The sequence below is a fragment of the Ambystoma mexicanum genome, chromosome 12 (genome assembly GCF_040938575.1).
Source record: "Ambystoma mexicanum isolate Mex_15411 chromosome 12, UKY_AmexF1_1, whole genome shotgun sequence".
NCBI classification, from domain to species: Eukaryota; Metazoa; Chordata; class Amphibia; order Caudata; family Ambystomatidae; genus Ambystoma; species Ambystoma mexicanum.
Window position 1 is genome coordinate 189,921,367 of NC_090936.1, and position 17,477 is coordinate 189,938,843.

At 45.0% G+C, this 17,477-nt stretch overlaps 1 protein-coding gene across 2 annotated transcripts in view; it reads left to right on the forward strand.

Moving 5' to 3' along the window:
- Positions 1-17,477, forward strand: part of ABTB3 (ankyrin repeat and BTB domain containing 3) — an 849,439-nt gene that overhangs the window by 738,629 nt on the left and 93,333 nt on the right. For both annotated transcript variants that reach the window (XM_069628275.1, XM_069628276.1), the window contains one exon: positions 933-1,147. In XM_069628275.1, coding sequence (XP_069484376.1) covers positions 933-1,147 — 215 coding nt within the window. The remainder of the gene's footprint in view (positions 1-932; positions 1,148-17,477) is intronic.

Genomic DNA, 17,477 nt, shown 5'->3' on the forward strand with positions numbered 1-17,477 from the left:
TGAAGATGAAGGCGAGTGGAGTCTCGTGTATAGAGTGGTCTCCAACTAAATGACTTGTTTTAAGCCAATTGATTGATAATCACAGCTAGATAACTAGTACAGTAAGACTATTTGGACAGAAGACCTTGTTATGATGTACTGGTTCACCTCCATTCAATGTCTTGTGTATTGAGCACAGGATCTTAAAATGATGTCTTTGCTTGACCAGTTATCCATTCACACAGTGGCCATGTGGTGAGAATGGTGACTTCCAAATGTAGTACAGGCAGTGTAGCTTGCGGTCTTTCCTTCCAGTTTTCTGATGGTCTTGGCCCGAGTCCTGTCTGAATGGTGTGACAATAGTTGAGACACAATAATGCAACTGTAAAGTTCTGGTCACTCCTGTGAGACGGAATCAGAAGCAGAAGCAGATGGACCCCCTCCATTAGAAGTCCCAGATGGTGAAAGACCCTGTGCTAAAACAGAATTGACTTGAAGATCAACATGAAATCTGAATAAAAGTGTATCCTTATGTTGCATACTTTCTGAGCCAGCTGATGGGGGTGTCACATGGATGCAGCCAACTGAGCAGAAACGTGTTGGGATCCATCAGGCTTTGGTGTAGGACCACAGCCTTAACACATTGTAAAATGATTTCTTCTTGTGTCCCTGTTCTTGTAAACTGCATTGTGCCAGCCCCAATTTCTTGTTGATCCTGGGCTTTATCATGTGGAGTTTGATGTAGCTCTGTGTTGACCACCAAACGTACCAATCGCGTTTACTGTCCCTTCATTCCGAATATATCATTCAAATATGGCGTACTCTCCCTTGGAGCATTGCTGTGCTGCAGGATTTGGAAGCTGTCCTGTCATATCATGACAAGCCGAACATGCATCATCTCCAACTGCTGTTGTTTTTTCTTCCCCTTAACATCATTTCACTGTTCCTGACAGGAACGTTTTCCGTAAGCTGCTGGCCCAGCCGGAGAAGGGGAAGAGTGATATCCTGTCATTGGAAGAGATACTGGCAGAGGGAACCGATCTGACGCAGCCGGCTCCCTTGTGTCCCAGTCGCAACAGCAAAGCCAAACTGAAGGCACTGAAGGAGGCCATGTATCACAGCGCAGAGCATGGATTTGTGGATGTAACGATTGACATCCGAAGCTTGGGTGAGTTGTATTTGCAACTCAAATGCATAAAATAGTGTTTGAATAGCACTTGACTTGGGGGGATTGTATTTTTTAACACAACAGTCCTTATACTACATAAGGTGGCAGTAACTAAATATAACTTGAACAATAGATGATATTTTTTATGCTGAATAGCAATAAAAAAGAATGAATGATATAGATATTCTTCCAGGAAGTAAACACTTGCAGCAGAGGTCATTACCACCCTTTGTTTGGAGGGTCTAGCAGAGACCCTATAGTGAAACTGTACAAAATGTTTGACTACAGACCTACGAGCATACATGATATATGATCGTTGGAATGCATAATGCAGTGTCACGGCACTCAGACTCCACAGCTACAATGCCCCCTTAGACCATATTTGGTGCATTTCTTTGCTATTTGAGCTGCACAAATGTGGATACTGAGTTTGCATCATCGTCTCTGCAGCTAAATGAACTAGTAGAGCAAACCAATTTGCCAATAGATCCTTCACCTCACAAAGGTGATATTGCGTCATCCATTTTCGAAAATGGATGCATTTAGTCTGATTAAAATCGGAGAGTAATCGGGCCAAATGACCTCTAGCTCAGCATCAATCATAAACCAAAAAACATTGACAGCCAACAGAACCTTTTCCACAGACCAAAACCCCATGTTCTTCACCGCTTACCCAAAAGGAAATCTTCCACATAGCCAACCCCTACAAACACGCCACCTTATCTTTATCCGATTCACGTTGCCCATCATAGCCATCATCTGCATCCTGGGGTCATTACAGATATTTCCCTTTGCCAGGGATCTCCAAAGCGCATCCTAAAGAGCAAAATACATGCCCTTTTCGCAAGATTGTCAGAATTCCCGGACCGTGGTCCTTATTTTCTTCTTTTGTTTGGCTCCTCAGTGCATATGCTTGATATCCTCCTCCAAGATGGCACCCATGATTCTAAATGAGCAGTCTAGTGTCTTCGGGTGGCCATCTTTCTTTTCATGCATTTCCGGACTGCTCTGGCATATATGCCATTCCTGTTCCCTCGCGTCTCTATGCTAGGAGGTTTGGAACCTAGCTCAGTGCTTTGTGAGTACTTGTTTCGCAAACCCTCTGTGTTTTCCCCCTTTTGCCCTGGCTTTCTTTTTTGTTTCCTGGAATTCCTGATCCAATTCTCTCCTGTTGGTGTCTTTGTTCTGGTTTCCTGTTCATTTTGATTTTCTAGTCCTTGTTGTTTGCATTCAAGCGCTCTCCTTTGGCACTTCCCTAATGCTGATTCCATGAGGATCCTTTGTTTACCTGCTGTCATCACTACTCCTATCCCTTCATCGTTTTTGCTGAAATATCCTCTTCAAAAATCTTTGTGGACTACAGTGTGGTGCCTGCCCCTTTAAGGGCACACACGCGTCGGAGTGGCTGTTTGTGGTGCGGAGGGGACCGGTAAGGGCAGGTTTCTTCAGGCCACAAGGCCCGCCCAATATTTCCCAAGTAGACCAAGGGGATGATGGTGTGACTCACGAAGAAGAAGAGGATGATGAGGAGAACATTTTCTTTATCTCCAGCATCAGTGTGCTACATGCTATCCCCAGAAGGCAGCCACAATGCCTCGTGAAGGTCAAGTCAGCGATACCGGTGCTGGTGGATACAGGGGCGTCAGTCAACGTAATGGCCAAGGTGCACTACGATGCCATGTTGGCAACGCCCACACTACAGAAGCCAAGGGCGTGGATATTCACTTTTGGTGGTGAGCAGCCCATTCCATTGGCCGGAGCATTTGTGGCAAAGTTTGAGCATGGAGGGTCTTCCATCAAGACTTGATTCTATGTGATGAGCATCAGGAGCAACACTCTCCTGAGCTGTGCGGCAGCAGAAGCGTTGGGCATTGTGAGTTTCACATATTCAGCATATGTGGAAGATGTACAGGGGCTTCTTGCGAAGTACAGCCAGCTCTTTGAAGGAATAGGCCTTATGGGCAGCAAACCTTTTAGACTGCACATTGATGAGTCCTTACAGCCAATTTCGCTCAAGCATCGCAGAGTCCCATTCTATCTGTGGGGCCTGGTAAACAAATAACTGGACAACTTGGTGGCGTTGGACATCATTGAGAAAGTGGATGGAACTGCCCCATGGGTGTTGCCAATAGTCATGGCAAGGAAGACAAAGCAACTGGATTTGGTGAGGATCTGTGTGGACATGAGGCTCCCGAATAAGGCCATCAAGTGAGAAAGACACCTCACGCCCACGATCAAGAACATCATTGCGGAACTGCAAGGGGCGCAATTCTTTTCAAAGCTTCACCTACGGGTGAGATACCATCAAGTGGTGTTGCACCCGTACTCAATATACATTACAACATTTACCACGCACCAAGGTCTTTACAGATACAAGCGCCTGAGCTTCGGGGTGTCATCGACGGCTGAAGTGTTCCAAAACATCATCTGTGGGGCCCTGGCAGATCTAAATGGTGTCCTCAACATCAGAAATGACATCCCGGTGTTTGCAAAGACAGAGGCGGAACACTTGGAGCAGCTCGTTAGGACATTCGAATGGTTGCAGTCGTTGGGGCTGACCTTGCATAAGGAAAAATGCAAATTCCTCAAGAGAAACATTGAGTTTTTTGTATTCGTATTCCAGGAGGGAGGTGTGTCACCCAAACCCTGAAAGCTTAAGGACATTGTGGAGGCAAGGCCCCCAAAGCCCCTCAGATGTCTCAGTAATAAAGAGGCAATGTGGCAGTGGGCTCTGCTGGAAAATGCCGTGTTCAAAGATGTGAAGGGAGCGCTGACGACAGAAGACACCATGGCATTTTTCGAACCATCCTTGACATCAGAGATCGTGGTGGACGACAGCCCATTTGGTCTGGGTGCAGTCCTCACTCAAACAGATACTAATGGGGAGATCAGACCGATCGCCTATTCGAGCAAGGCAATGTCAGAAACAGAGCAGCCCTACTCGGAGATCGAGAGGGAGGCCCTGGGGTGTCAGCATTTTTGACTGTACATGTTGGGATGGCCAGTGACAGACCACAAGCCTCTACTGCCGATCATGGCTGGCTTGTTATCCAAACCTCCAGCCCAGATTGAAAGGTGGATGCTGGCGCTCCTGGAATATGAGCGCTCTTTGGTGTATCGACTGGCAATAACAACGCCGCAGACTATCTGTCTAGGCATCCCTGAGGTGGGACGGAAGGACGTGGAGACTTCAGTGGGGATGAGCATGTGCGGCTAATTGTGGAGGCGACAACGCCAAACTCAGTGCCTCTCCAAGAGCTGGATAAGGCGGCGGCCAAGGATAAGTACTTCCTAATACTAACGGCGGCTCTTCAACAAGGGTCATGGAGGTCGGTGGTGGACACGCTGGCACAAAGGACCCAAGAGGTGCTGTTGGCAGGGCAACAGCTGTGGAGAGTAAAGGAAGAGCTGACATGTGTTGAGTCAGGGCTATTGCTCAGGGGAGACCACATAGTAATACTGATGTGCAAGATTCCCCAGGTCATTGAGCCAGCGCACCACGGCCATAAAGGAACTCCCAAGACGAAAGCAAGGCAAGGGTATGACAGAAAGTATGGTTCCCTGACCTCGAGAGATGGGTGGAGGAGTTTGTGTCGGCCTGTGTGTGGTGCCAGGCAGCTTCCCCAGCAGCGAAAGAGACCCTTATTGAGACGATGCCCAGAGGAACGAGGCCCTGGTAGAACATACATGCTGACTTTGGGTCCACGAGCCGGGACGCTCACTTCTTGGTGGTGGTGGATGAGTGGTCACGGTACCCCAAGGTCGAATTAATTGAATCAGTGTCTTTTGACAAGGTGGCCATTGTCCTAGAAAAGATCTTTACCACCCACGGCCTGCCTCATACCCAGTACTCCAACAATGGACCACCATTCTAAGGGGACAGCTTCGCCCAGTTGATGGAAGAGTACGGCATACAACACCGGAAAATCACACCAGTCTGGCCCCGTGCCAATGGCGAAGCAGAGAGGTTCATGAGGCCTCTGAACAAGTTATTCTGCATCGCTAATGACCAAATCCACTGCCTGCAAAGGCTACTGTACCAGTTCCTGAGGGAATACAGGGCCACCCCTCATGCATCAGCTGGAGTGGCACCAGCAGAAGCAATATTTCGGCAGTGCCTGAGGGGTCTAATGCCTGAGGTGAGGGAGCAAGAACCGGCTTTGATTGATGATGCTCTGGTGGAGCGTGAACTGAGACTCAGGAAAGAGGGATAAAACATCAGGAGTGGGCTCCAGCCCCAGCAGCTGATTTCCAGGGATGAAGTGCTTGTGAAGAACCGCATCCACAAGGCAAGCTCTCAATGACTTATGAGCTTGGTCCCATGGACGTGGTAGCGGTGCGTAGCTCAATGTTGACTGCATCGGATGGGGCTGACACTGTTACCCAAAATGCCAGTTTTTTTTAAAAAAAGGTGCTTTTGACCAGGCCGGAGACAATCCTGAGAAGAGACTGTGTCGATGTACCGGATGAGGGCAGTGGCCTGGCCCATCCGCCAAGTCCTCTAGTTCAGGGGGACGCAGGTGACAAGGGCTCGATCCGGGAGGTGGGCAGGAGGTATCCCCAAAGGGTCAGGAGGGGGAAGCCTGCTCATCTCAGTGTCAATGTGTTGGACCCCTGAACTGGTGGGCCCAGCCCACGGACTGAGTAGTGACTTGTGGGACTGGGAAGGAAGCAAATAAAAGGGTGTTATTTCATGTGCAGTGTAATGTTCTTGAAGTGTCTTTATTTATCTCTTTTTCGATTGTTTGTTATAAAGGAGGAGTGCGGTGCCTGCGTCTTTAAGGGCACACACGCGGTGGAGTGACTCAACTCTGTTGCGTGTGTTCGTAATGAACGGGGCATTGCCACAGCAGTGCGACCATGGAGCCCGGACAGTAAGCACTCTGTGCAGTGTGCTCTTTAGCTGGGGGGCTCATGGGGCTGGAGGGGCACACCAGCGACTTTTAACAAGCAGGTTTTTTCCCTTTTTGGCAGTGGCTCCAAGAGACATTCTGTTTGTTGTTAATTTACCAGCAGACAGAGTTACTTCAGGAGAGTCTCGCCCTATCTTTGAGACTAAAGAACTCATGGATCTATTTGAAGAACACCTTCCCTGGCTCCAAGCACCCGTCGCAAGTCCCAGATGAGCATTAAAACTGACATTTCCGACAACAATCTCCACAAACAATATATTTCAAAATCTTGAATCTAAGTGGCCATTCATGATTTAGTTTATAGTTATGGCAAACATATTGTGTTTTTGGGGAACCAGAGAACTGGGCTTAGAGACCGCTGGCATCACCTTGTGATCCCAGCTTGGCTCAACAATTTAATCCATCAGCTTTCGAAAGGGAAGTCTCTGTTATATCCTCCCAACTTCACTACCATCTTCGCCACTCAGCCATGAAAGGGTGATATCTTCTCCTTAACATGTTCCACAATTCCTGCTTAACCATACGATCAATGCATTTATGAGATACACTTATCAATTAATGTTCTGTCATCCTCCTCATCCTATGCAAAGCCTTCTCAATCAATCAATAAATACATTTATTTAAAATATTCAATTCACAAAACCTATACAAACAGTCAAATCACAAAAGTACATAATTCATCAAATAAATGGAGGTCTATACAATAGTTGTTCTAATTAGCATAAACTGTATCAAAACACGTTCCAACATTGCACCAACCCTTGGTTCTTGAGCGTTCATAAAATAGAAAATGCAACATGACATTGCCTGAAATTCAATAGTCTTAGAAGGGGTAACAAAAAGCATTTCTGAGGTGTATCATAAAATACAGATCCATCTGAAAAAATGACAAAAGCTTTTGCATCTAGTACTCCAGCTTTTGAAAGTCAACCCCGCTGTTATCGGGCCATGCAAAACCAAGCTTAAATTCACATAGAAATACAACATGTATTGGTTGAGGTAATCACCCAACCTGAAGGTCTATCCTCAATGTATGGGAAACATGAAATGCATAGAGGCGATACAGTCTGAAGTGGTGCACCATCAAAATCACATGCAATCAAACCAACATCACTCTCGCCATGTTTAAGGTGTGTACATAATCCACTAACTAATGCCTTCCATTGACAAGAACTCGAACATGGGCCCACACTTTTACTGACACATAAGCCTACATATTTAGCTCTATGGTTGATTAGTAGCAATTAATGTTGCATTCTACCCTTCATTTCAACGTATTACTATCATACCTCGCTATGTCTAGCATGGATTCTGTAAACACTGCCATTTTTTTAAAATATGTTCGAAAAAGAAACTCTCACATGAACCCACCACCATACAATATGTACACAAACTTTCAATAATAACTCCCTGTAAAACATTTGCTTGAAAAAAAATAATCCTAGAAAGAAATATCGGACTCCTCTCCTTTTACTAAAACATATGTCACTTTGGAAGCACTGAACGAAAGTTAGAAGAGTCAGTGAAATAAGAAATAAAACAAAATAGGAAAAACATCAAAGCCCTAAACTAAAAACAATAAAAAAGAACACAATCTAGTAGATGGAAATTAAAATGAGTGAAAAAAGAAATAAAAACCAAAAGGAATAATTCAAAAGGAATTATTGCAAAAGTTATTTATACAATAAAAAAGCACAATTATTCATAATATAGAAGTTGGGAGGTATTAACTGTGTACAATTATTTTTGAAATAATCATCCAGAACTTTCAGCCACATTTCTCACACATACTTCACCTTCATTGCTTTTACAAGACTAGTCCCTATTGGGTATGTTAGTGAGAGTACAGGTGTAACATCTCACCCATCCCATGATGCCATATATGGCCTGACTTACACAGACTTTTTCAATTGGATTTTCACATTGGAAACGCTTTTGTTAATCAGGCCCATATTGTCTTAGCGAGCACCACAGTCTCTCTGCCTCACTCATGTTCTTATCAGAATTTCAGTGTAAAGACTTATTCATTTATTTATTAATTTAAATGTATGAAGCCACAACGGCCCCAGGGCATTGTGGCACTGTTACAGCACTTAGATACTGATCGATTTGGGTTATATCCACATGTTGTAGGCATGTTCTCATCAAACAAATGCCATTTTCACTACGCATTAAAATGCCATGCAAGCTCACATTGCTTATAACATGGGTAGCTAATGCTGTAACTTAAACAAGCCAATCTCCATCGCAATCGGGTTCAAATGCACATGGATTGATGTAGTACATAATAAGGTATAAGTTATATTGGGTCCATTTCAAGCATCTTGCAAGAATTCCTATCAGCAGTTCTGAAACATCGAATGTTTCATGAATATCACAGTACTTATGGCCTTGCTATTTATGTACCTCAAGCAGCTGGCATGTGTTGGGTGTCCTGACCCACGTTTGAGCTATCATGCTGCAACATTTGGTGCTGTGGGCTTAGAAAATCCAAGATGACCAAAAAGCCCACATGTGCACCAGAATCCAGGAGAACCACGCAGTTTGTGCGCACACCAAAATGGTTACCTAACTTGCCACCCACCAGTGTAAAGAAAGATCTTTGTTAACAAAATCCACTGTTACTGATGTCAAAAAGTTGCTGAAATCGTGGCTCATCGGACCACTTTAAAGATTCAACCCTTTTGTGGGGTTCCACATAACCATTTTACTGTAAGGAGCCCCATCAAAACAATGTTAAGCAAGGATTATTTACTACCATGTAAGAACCATTCCTGTTTGGAATGCATTAATCCAAGAAAGATCCCAAAAATGGATGCAGTACCAACAAAATCCCCAAGGCGGTGCTAGCGGTCTAAACTCTGACAGGAGAACTGAGTGCAGTTGCTGACAAAGGAATTTCACTCAGCTGACTTCAAAGGCTGCATTTTAATCAAAAATGATCCACCTGCTGTTCCCAGAGGCCAGAAGCCTGGGAAACCCTCGCACCTCAAGAGATTCACACCACAGCCCAGGACATCACATGGTCATAATAACCAAATGCAAAGTGACCCCCTGGTCTGCTGACCTAAGCCTCCCAGAGACCACACAATAGGCTCTTGCACTTGAATAGAATATGTTGATTTTGACTGTTTCCTGTCAACAAAGGCCTGCCTGCCAGCAGAGGCATGGTTTCTGACCCACCCAAGTCTCTAGGAGGAGGAGACTAACGCTCTGAGAGCTGAATTGCAGTAAAAATACAGTTTATAAAAATACTGATAACTCTTTGTAATCAAATGACAGGAATGTAAAACTTTGAGAGCCTTAATTTAAAAAATGTACCTTCGATTCAAGCCCAGACTCCAATTTGTGTGATGTTCTGGGGCAAAACCCTGCTATTTATTGACACCACAGACACTGTATTTAAGCTAGAGATATGGGAATTTACTGGAGTAGGTATGGACAGCCTGTGTATATGTGTATAACTTTTAATGAAGAACCAAGGTTGCATAACCCACTAAAATCGAAAATAAGTTGCCATTTTTGAATGCAAGCCCTCAGGAAGAGCAGATTTGGGACAGAGACTACCTCATGTGATAGGTAATATGTACATGCAATGACAAACCACTATGTATTTGAGAAATGTGTATTTTGATCAAATATAGATTTGTGTGCAATTTGACAGGGGAGTGTCCTTTCTGCAGGCCATATAATGACATCGCTCTGACACTCCACTTCTTTCCCCCAATCAAGAGAGAAAGGAAAGCTTGACCAATGATAAATTGAGAGAGGGGTGGATTAGTGATGCTGCGCACACACCCACTTTCAAAACATATAAAAGGAACAATGAAACCCAGGTGGGGGGATTGAAATCCAGTTGCTGCAACGCGCTCTGCCAGACCACACAACATCCAGAAGATACCAGATCCAACACTTAGATTTTAAAACTCCAAAGAACTTGATTCAGAACTCAAATCAGAGGCCTAAACCCACAAACTGAGGACTCTTCTCAGCAGGCCTCAGCATCCAGCAAACCTAACAGCGGTAGCAGCATCCAGGAGCCGTGCAGATCAGCGCTATGTCCAGAGAAAGCTGTGCAGAAAGATCCAGGAGCTGTGCAGAGACGCTGTACCCAGAGACCGTCCGGGGCAAAACCAGAACCAAAGCCATCTTGACCCGATCCGTGAGACCTAGACCTTCCAAAACACATTGTGAGTACAGCTAGGACGGGGTGAAACCAAATCTCTTAGCTTCAAGTGATATAATTCAATCTATTTAACCTAAGTAGAACTGCCTCCTAACTGTCACTTGTCAATTCTGAAGCTGCATAGCTGTCACTTGTCATTTTCAAAAGCTGTCACCTGTCATTTCAAAAGCTGTCACCTGTCAATTTGAGTTACTTTAAATTCGAAAAATGACCTTTACAAAATCGCTCATATCTTTGGAACCGTTTGGGCTAGAACGTTCCTCTGAAAGCTTAGAATCTCAGCGTTTCTAGGAACCTAGAACCGACTTCCTAGTCCTTATACTTTTGCCGTAATCGCGATTCACGCATTCGCGAATTTTGCCGCGATTCACGATTTGGTTAAAAATCCAGCCACGTGTGAAAACAGCAGCTTCCTTTCTTTTCCTTTGTCAAAAATTCTTTTAATCTGCTAGTTACTCCAAGATCATTTCCTAAGATGAGCTTGAACTCATCTCAAGTATATTTCACTCACCCTGAACCTCCTAAAGGGAATTAAAACCATTTTCAGCATATTCCCCACTTCTTTGCCAGCACATATAAAAGCATTTTGGGCCTGTGTTTCAAACTTCTGTAGTCTAAGCTTGCTGGGGTGAACTGAATTACATTTGATTGCATTTCTAAGAACTGTGTGCTCTCCTCTTCATTTCCTTACATTACATAAGGAGGGGGAGTGGATTGCCAGAGAAAAGTGATTACATTGTTTTGTTGAAATCATATTGAGTATTTTCTGTATTGCATTTTCATTCAACATTGCATCCATCTGAAACTAGATAAAGCTTTCTCTACCACCTTATTCTTCTGTTCCTATTCCCAAGCGTGCTACCTCATCCTTTATACTACTCCTGAGTAACCAAATCAGTTTATTAGTAGAACATTACCCATTGTTGTTAACTGCTCATGTTCTGAAGTGTGATATTAATTATTAATTTATCATAAAAGTGTGATATATATATATTGTTTAATTTTTCTCAAATAAACCTTTTAAACTTGCAAAACAGAACTACTTCTTGGCTCAGTGGGGTCAGGGGGATTCTAAGAGAGGAGTGTTATATAGGGGTTGTCATCCAGAATATGAACCTGGACATAAAGATATATCAATAAGGGTTTTTCATTCAGTATCCCAGGCTAGGCATTGACTTGGCTGTAGTGCTGGATTGAATCTTCTTACACATGATAACTTCCCATCCCCAAGAATCCTTAACATGCGTTGGAATCTTTAAAGATGGAAGCTAGTGCATGTCAACTTGCCAGTGACCTGAAGCGAGAGCGGATTGGATGGAATCTGTGCCAATCACTGCACTGGCTGACTGTGGAATTGTTTGTAGACAGACACAGAGCTGTGCCTGGAGCATAAATTCTCAGGTGTGTGCTGAGAGTTTGAGCTACTGTATTTACAATTAAGAATTAAGGATGGAAGCCCTTGCCAATAATGTCAGGTATAGCCCCTGGTGGGATTTATGGGTTTCAGGATAGGGCCATTTGGATTAGCTCTTGGCATTCTGCTCTTTTGCCTCCCTAATTCATTGCAGTCTTGAAAGTCTGATACTGTTGCTTTCTTATACTCAAGCTTTGTTGACTCCTCCATCCGTTTCCACAAGGACGATTTATCAGAGGCATCTCTGCAGGAGAGTGCCGGCCTACCCTTAAGTGTAGGGGCTCTTGCCTCCCCAAAGCTCCATGTGTGTGCATCATGCGGCTCAAAGTCACGCCCCTGGTACTAGGATTAGCAATGACCTCATAGACAGGAGCATCATTGCCCCCATTCATTATACATTGCTGAGAACTGTGCCGAGTGTGGGTACGTGCTATCCAGCAATAGGGTGCTACAAAGTGTTCTGCAAGAGAAACATTGCAATTTATTTTAGCTGCATTTATTTTTGTTGGGTCGATTGTTTTATTGCATTGGCCTGGCATCAGGGGCAGATGTATTGAATCAAGTGCTCAGAAATACAGGGCAATAGAGGCACACCGGGGCATTGAAATAGCACAGAGAAGAGAATTTACAAGAGTTCAAGAATTGTTACTGGAAGGGAGGAGCAATTAGATACTACAGGGTTAAAAGGAGGCTTTTTAGAGTGTTCAAAAAGTTCCAAGGTTAGAATGAGCCTTGTCCTCTGGATTGTCCGTGTTGTTTTCAGTAGCATAACTGTGGTGGTGCGGGTGATGGGACTGCATCCAGCTAGGTGTAGTTTCTCCTTCAGATAGGCACTATGCAAGAATGGAGGACTTCGAAGATGGTGCACATTGTTTTGATCCGTTTAGGGTGTAGGAGGAGCAGCCAATGGAAGTCGTGGTGTGAGCTTCCCTGTTTTAGCGTCCAAACTTTGGAACACTCTGCCTACTCCTATCAGAACTGAACCATCGTTCCAAACCTTCAAGAACAACGCCAAAACTTGGCTGCTCTCTCATGATCTGTGAGGCTCCTCACGTAGACCTGCCTATCAAGTGTAATATAGGCAATGTGCATATTCACCTATTATTGTACTTGTATTATAATCTGCTGATAGTATCTTTCTGTACATTATTGTATATTTGTGTAAATTTATTTTATATGTACTGATTATTGTAATCTGTTCTCAAGAGTATGCGCCCGGTTGCCCCTGGGCCTGGTTTGCGCTTTATAAATAAACAAAAAAAAACTTCAAACCTTCAAACTTCAAACGTTGAGAACAGAGTTAATGTCATATATTTCACTGACGAGATCCAGTACGCTTCAGCATGACAGGCACCAGGGAGGGGGACATGGTGGAACTGGGAGAGTTAGTGAGGAGTAAACTGATGTGTGAGAGTTGGAGGTCTTGTACTTTGGGCATGGAGGACAGCTAGGGGGCAACGCATTTGTCTTGGAAGCAAGACGACGCATAGCAACACAGGTTTGAATCCCTGTCTTAGGCTTGGAAACCAGTTTGAGGTATTAAGCGTGTTATAAAAGAACAATTACAACTATAATTAGGGTGCGCTTTGCTGGTAGGGAGGTTGGAAACTCGTTGCTGTGGTGTCAATGACACCAGTGGAATGCATCAATACGCTAGGTCATGACTCATGATTCGTGTGTGAAGGAGGAGGGTCAGTAAATGCACATCTGCACGAGCCCTGGAAACGGAAGGCAGTGCATGTGTGTCTTATTGAACAACCGGACCATGAAGGTGGGCAGCCTCATGTGAGCGTCAACCGACCAGCCTGCACATCCGTCATCTCCGGAGGTGACGAACAACAATGCCTGGGAGTACCGTAGCTGTCACTGTCTGTGGCCAGGCAGCGCCGGGAACTTTGAAGGAGAGCAGGAGTGCTGCGCCCGTCTGGTGGAGGCTGTGAAGGGGAAAAAAACAAAAAACAAAGTATACCAACTTCAATATAAATACAAGACATTCCTCTCCGTGGGTGAAGAGAAAAAGATAAATCAACAGATAGCCACCACCATTGACAAAAGACTGTGGTGCACCACCTGGGCACTCCAGCAGCACAAGACAGCAGATTCTGCAGACAACCTAGACACACGTCAACAAACAAGGTATGGCACACAAAGGGCTTACATACATTGGCAAGCTACACACGTAATTCGACTAACAGCGGATGACCAGCCAGTATCACCAGCCAGAGCCAGGGCAGAGACTTGCCCAGAGATGCAGCCACGTGGCTCGACTCGTTACTAAGAACCTTCATGAAGCCATTTGACCCCTATGCAGTGGAGGCAGCCTCAAGGTGGGAGCTGTGGTTACAGCAGTTCGAGCTACACAAGTCCAGGCAGAAGAGGAAGACAAATACTCATTCCTCATGCTGAATCTAGGTACGCTGATGCTGCAACTATAACGCTTTGCCAAATCGAGGTCAGGAAGATGGCTATGACACAGCAAAGACTGCCCTAAATAGCAAGTTTAAGCTACCGCTCAAGCCGGACTATGAACGTTTTCAACTAAGCCTAGCAAGGCAAAGGCCCAATGAGGAGATTGATAACTTTCATACCGGAATCTGGGAATTAAGTTCCCGGACGAAGAGTTTGCTATGCGGCAACAGGTTATACATGGGATCTTGACAGAGAAACACTGAAGAGCCGCTCTGTCGGAGAGGAAACTAATGTTGGAACAGATACTTACAGTGGGGCAACAACTGTGAAAGAACAGATGCCCAAGTGGCCACCATGGATGCAGCCATGACCCTTTTCCCGGTGACTCATGGCTGAAAGTGAAAAACCAGAAGCAACAATAGCGGCTGTGAACACACAACATGGAGGCCAGATCCGAAGCACCCAACACACCAAGGCGGCCAGAGAAGCAGCAACAATTCTATAAATGGTGTGGAGGCGCCTGGCACAAAAATGAGCTGTGACCAGCCTTTGGCGTCACATGCTGCAAGTCAGCCATTTGAACCACTTTGGATCTGTCTGACTAAGCGCAAAGACCCCGAAAGGGACTAAGAAGAAAAACTCTGGTACATTTCAGAAGAAGAACAAAGTAAAGGTGAGAGCTATAGCCTCAGAACAAAGACAGAATGACACTGAGAGTGAAGATGACACCCAATCCATGGGCGACTACTCACCTGGTGCCGGGCACCGCAAGAAAAGAAGTGAAAGGGTGCACATGATATCAGTGATCAAGCCGCCCCAAGGGAAGCAAAACACCAGGCAAAGTTCTTAGCCGACCTGCCTGGTCCTAGTTGATGGTGCCCCAACACGCATGGTAATTGACACTGAAGCGACAATAAATGTCTTGCCAGTCTCGAAGTTCGAAAAAATCTCTACTCAGACTCATCTACAATGAAAAACAGTGCAACTTTTGCTTATGGATGTGAAGCCACTACCCATGAAATGTTCCTTTAAGACCACTATAACATATAATGGAGCGACATGCCGGACCTGCATCTTTGTGGCAGATGCATGCATTGAGACATTACTAAGTTGCTAGACGGTGGAACAACTGAAACGAATCAATTTTGCGTTCAGCATCCAAACCCCCGGAAATTGACAAACTATTGGAGAACATTCCAAACTATTCCAAGGAATTGAGTGCCTGAAAAACCGCACAGTGGCCCTCAATATAGTCCCCACCATAGAACCAAGAGTGGTGCGGCATAGGAGAGTACCGTTCCACATGAGAGCAGTCGTAGATTGGAGCTAAAAGAATTGGAGGCCCGTCATATCATAGAGAAAACATTGGGTCCCACTCCCTGGGTATCCCCTATGGTGGTCACGAGAAAACCTAAACAACAGAACACTGTGGTAATATGCATCGACATGAGACTACCGAATGTGGTGATTGGCAGAGAGTGGGACAGAACACAACAATCGACAAGCTAATCTGAGCAACAGTCTTCAGCAAACTCGATCTACACTCAGGCTAACACCAGATCTGCCTAGCCAAAGAGTCACGCTACATCACCACATTCTCATCGCATTTGCGGTTCGGGAGGTTTCGCTGGCTGAATTTTGGGATGTCCTCCATAACAGAAGTATTTCAGAATAAAATGCAGAAGGTGCTCCAAGACCTTCCAGGTACCACCAATGTTGGCAACTACATTTTAATCTACAGGAAAACCGCAGCGGAACACAACACACGACTGGCAGCCATACTTAAATGCGTGGAAGACTCAGGTCTAACCCTCCACATGGAAAAAGTGTGAGTTTAAAAGAAGTGAGCTTGCCTTTTTTCAGCTATGTTTTCAATGCCAAGGGGGTATTGCCTGATCTGGCAAAACTAGACGACATCAAAGGAGCAACCCCACAATAAACCCATCGGAAAAAGGAGCTTCCTGGGCATGGCCAAGTATTGTGCCAGGTTTATCCCACACCTAGCCAAAGTAGCAGTGCCTCTAAGAGACCTGACACGCAAGGATGCCCCGTGGGAATTTGGAAACCAGCAAGCAGAAGCCTTCCGATGAATAAAAGACTCTCACGACGGGAACAACTATAGTTTTCTTGAACACCACAAGAAGAACTGAACTACATGTGGACGCCATTCCAGTAGGGCTAAGGGCAGTCCTCACCAGACAGACCTAGAAGGGACTATAAGCCCCATAGCATTCACCAGGCGAGGGCTTACCAAAACCGAACAAAACTTTGCGCACATAGAAAAGGAGGCACTTGCGTTCCTATGGGGATGCAGTCATTTTCACATATACCTCATGGGAAACCCAGCCAAAGTATACACTGATCATAAGCCATTGGTGCCCATATTCAAAGGTCAGCAACACACACCCCCAACAGGCTGGAGCGACGGATGATACAGCTGCAGCCCTTCAACATGTAGGTGATCTGCGAAACAGAGGACGATAACCTGGCAGCCTTTCCCTCCCACCACCCACGGCCAGTGACACCATTGAAATGTGAAGCTGCCCAAGAGATGGATGAACATGTCTGCCATGTAGCAGCGTGTGCCCAACCCACAACAATGAAGCTTCAGGAAATTGTGGAGGAAACAGTGCAAGACACCTTCCTGCAACTGGCGAAAGCCTCCATAGCATCGGGTGATTGGAAGAACTTCCTGGTGGCAATAACCCACAAAACAGCAGCACCCCAGGAAATGCCACAGGGGCTATTTGGTGTCCAATACAAGCTGTCGATATCCCCAGAGTGCATGGTAGTAAAAGGCCACCAGATTGTTCTACTCACAATACTAGAGGAACAAGCCCTCAAACTAGCCCACAAAGGTCACTAAGGGATAGTCAAGGCTCAAGTGTTTCTGAAATCAAGGGTGTGGGTGCTGTAAGGGTGCATAAGTAAGAGAATGACACATAGGTGGCATGGTGATTGCTAAAGACTTTAATTTATATGAAAAAGAAAGGAACAACCTATCATCCCTATAACTAAGAGGGGTTTCCCTGCCTCAACTAAAATATACTAGGGAGTCAGTCCAAATGTCCATAAATCAGTAGTCCACCATCGTGTGTCAAAATCCTATTTCTGTCGCTTACAGTCTTAATTAAACTAAAAATAATATTAGCCTTCTTGGTCCCGAAGAATGACGTCTCTTCAAGACCGAGGGTTAGTGTTCACCTCCTGGTAATGAAATGTATTCTCCAAAATGGGCAAAACAAAAGTTTCAATAGTTCTCTTGTGTGGTTTCTTTATAAACAATAAAAACAGAAATAAAAATCTCTCAAAGTCACTTTTCCTGTTCACAATACCCGGGGGTTGGGGGGACAATCTCCCCTCTGGTTCTTTGTAGGGTTAATGTGACAGTCAAGGGGAAACTCTCTT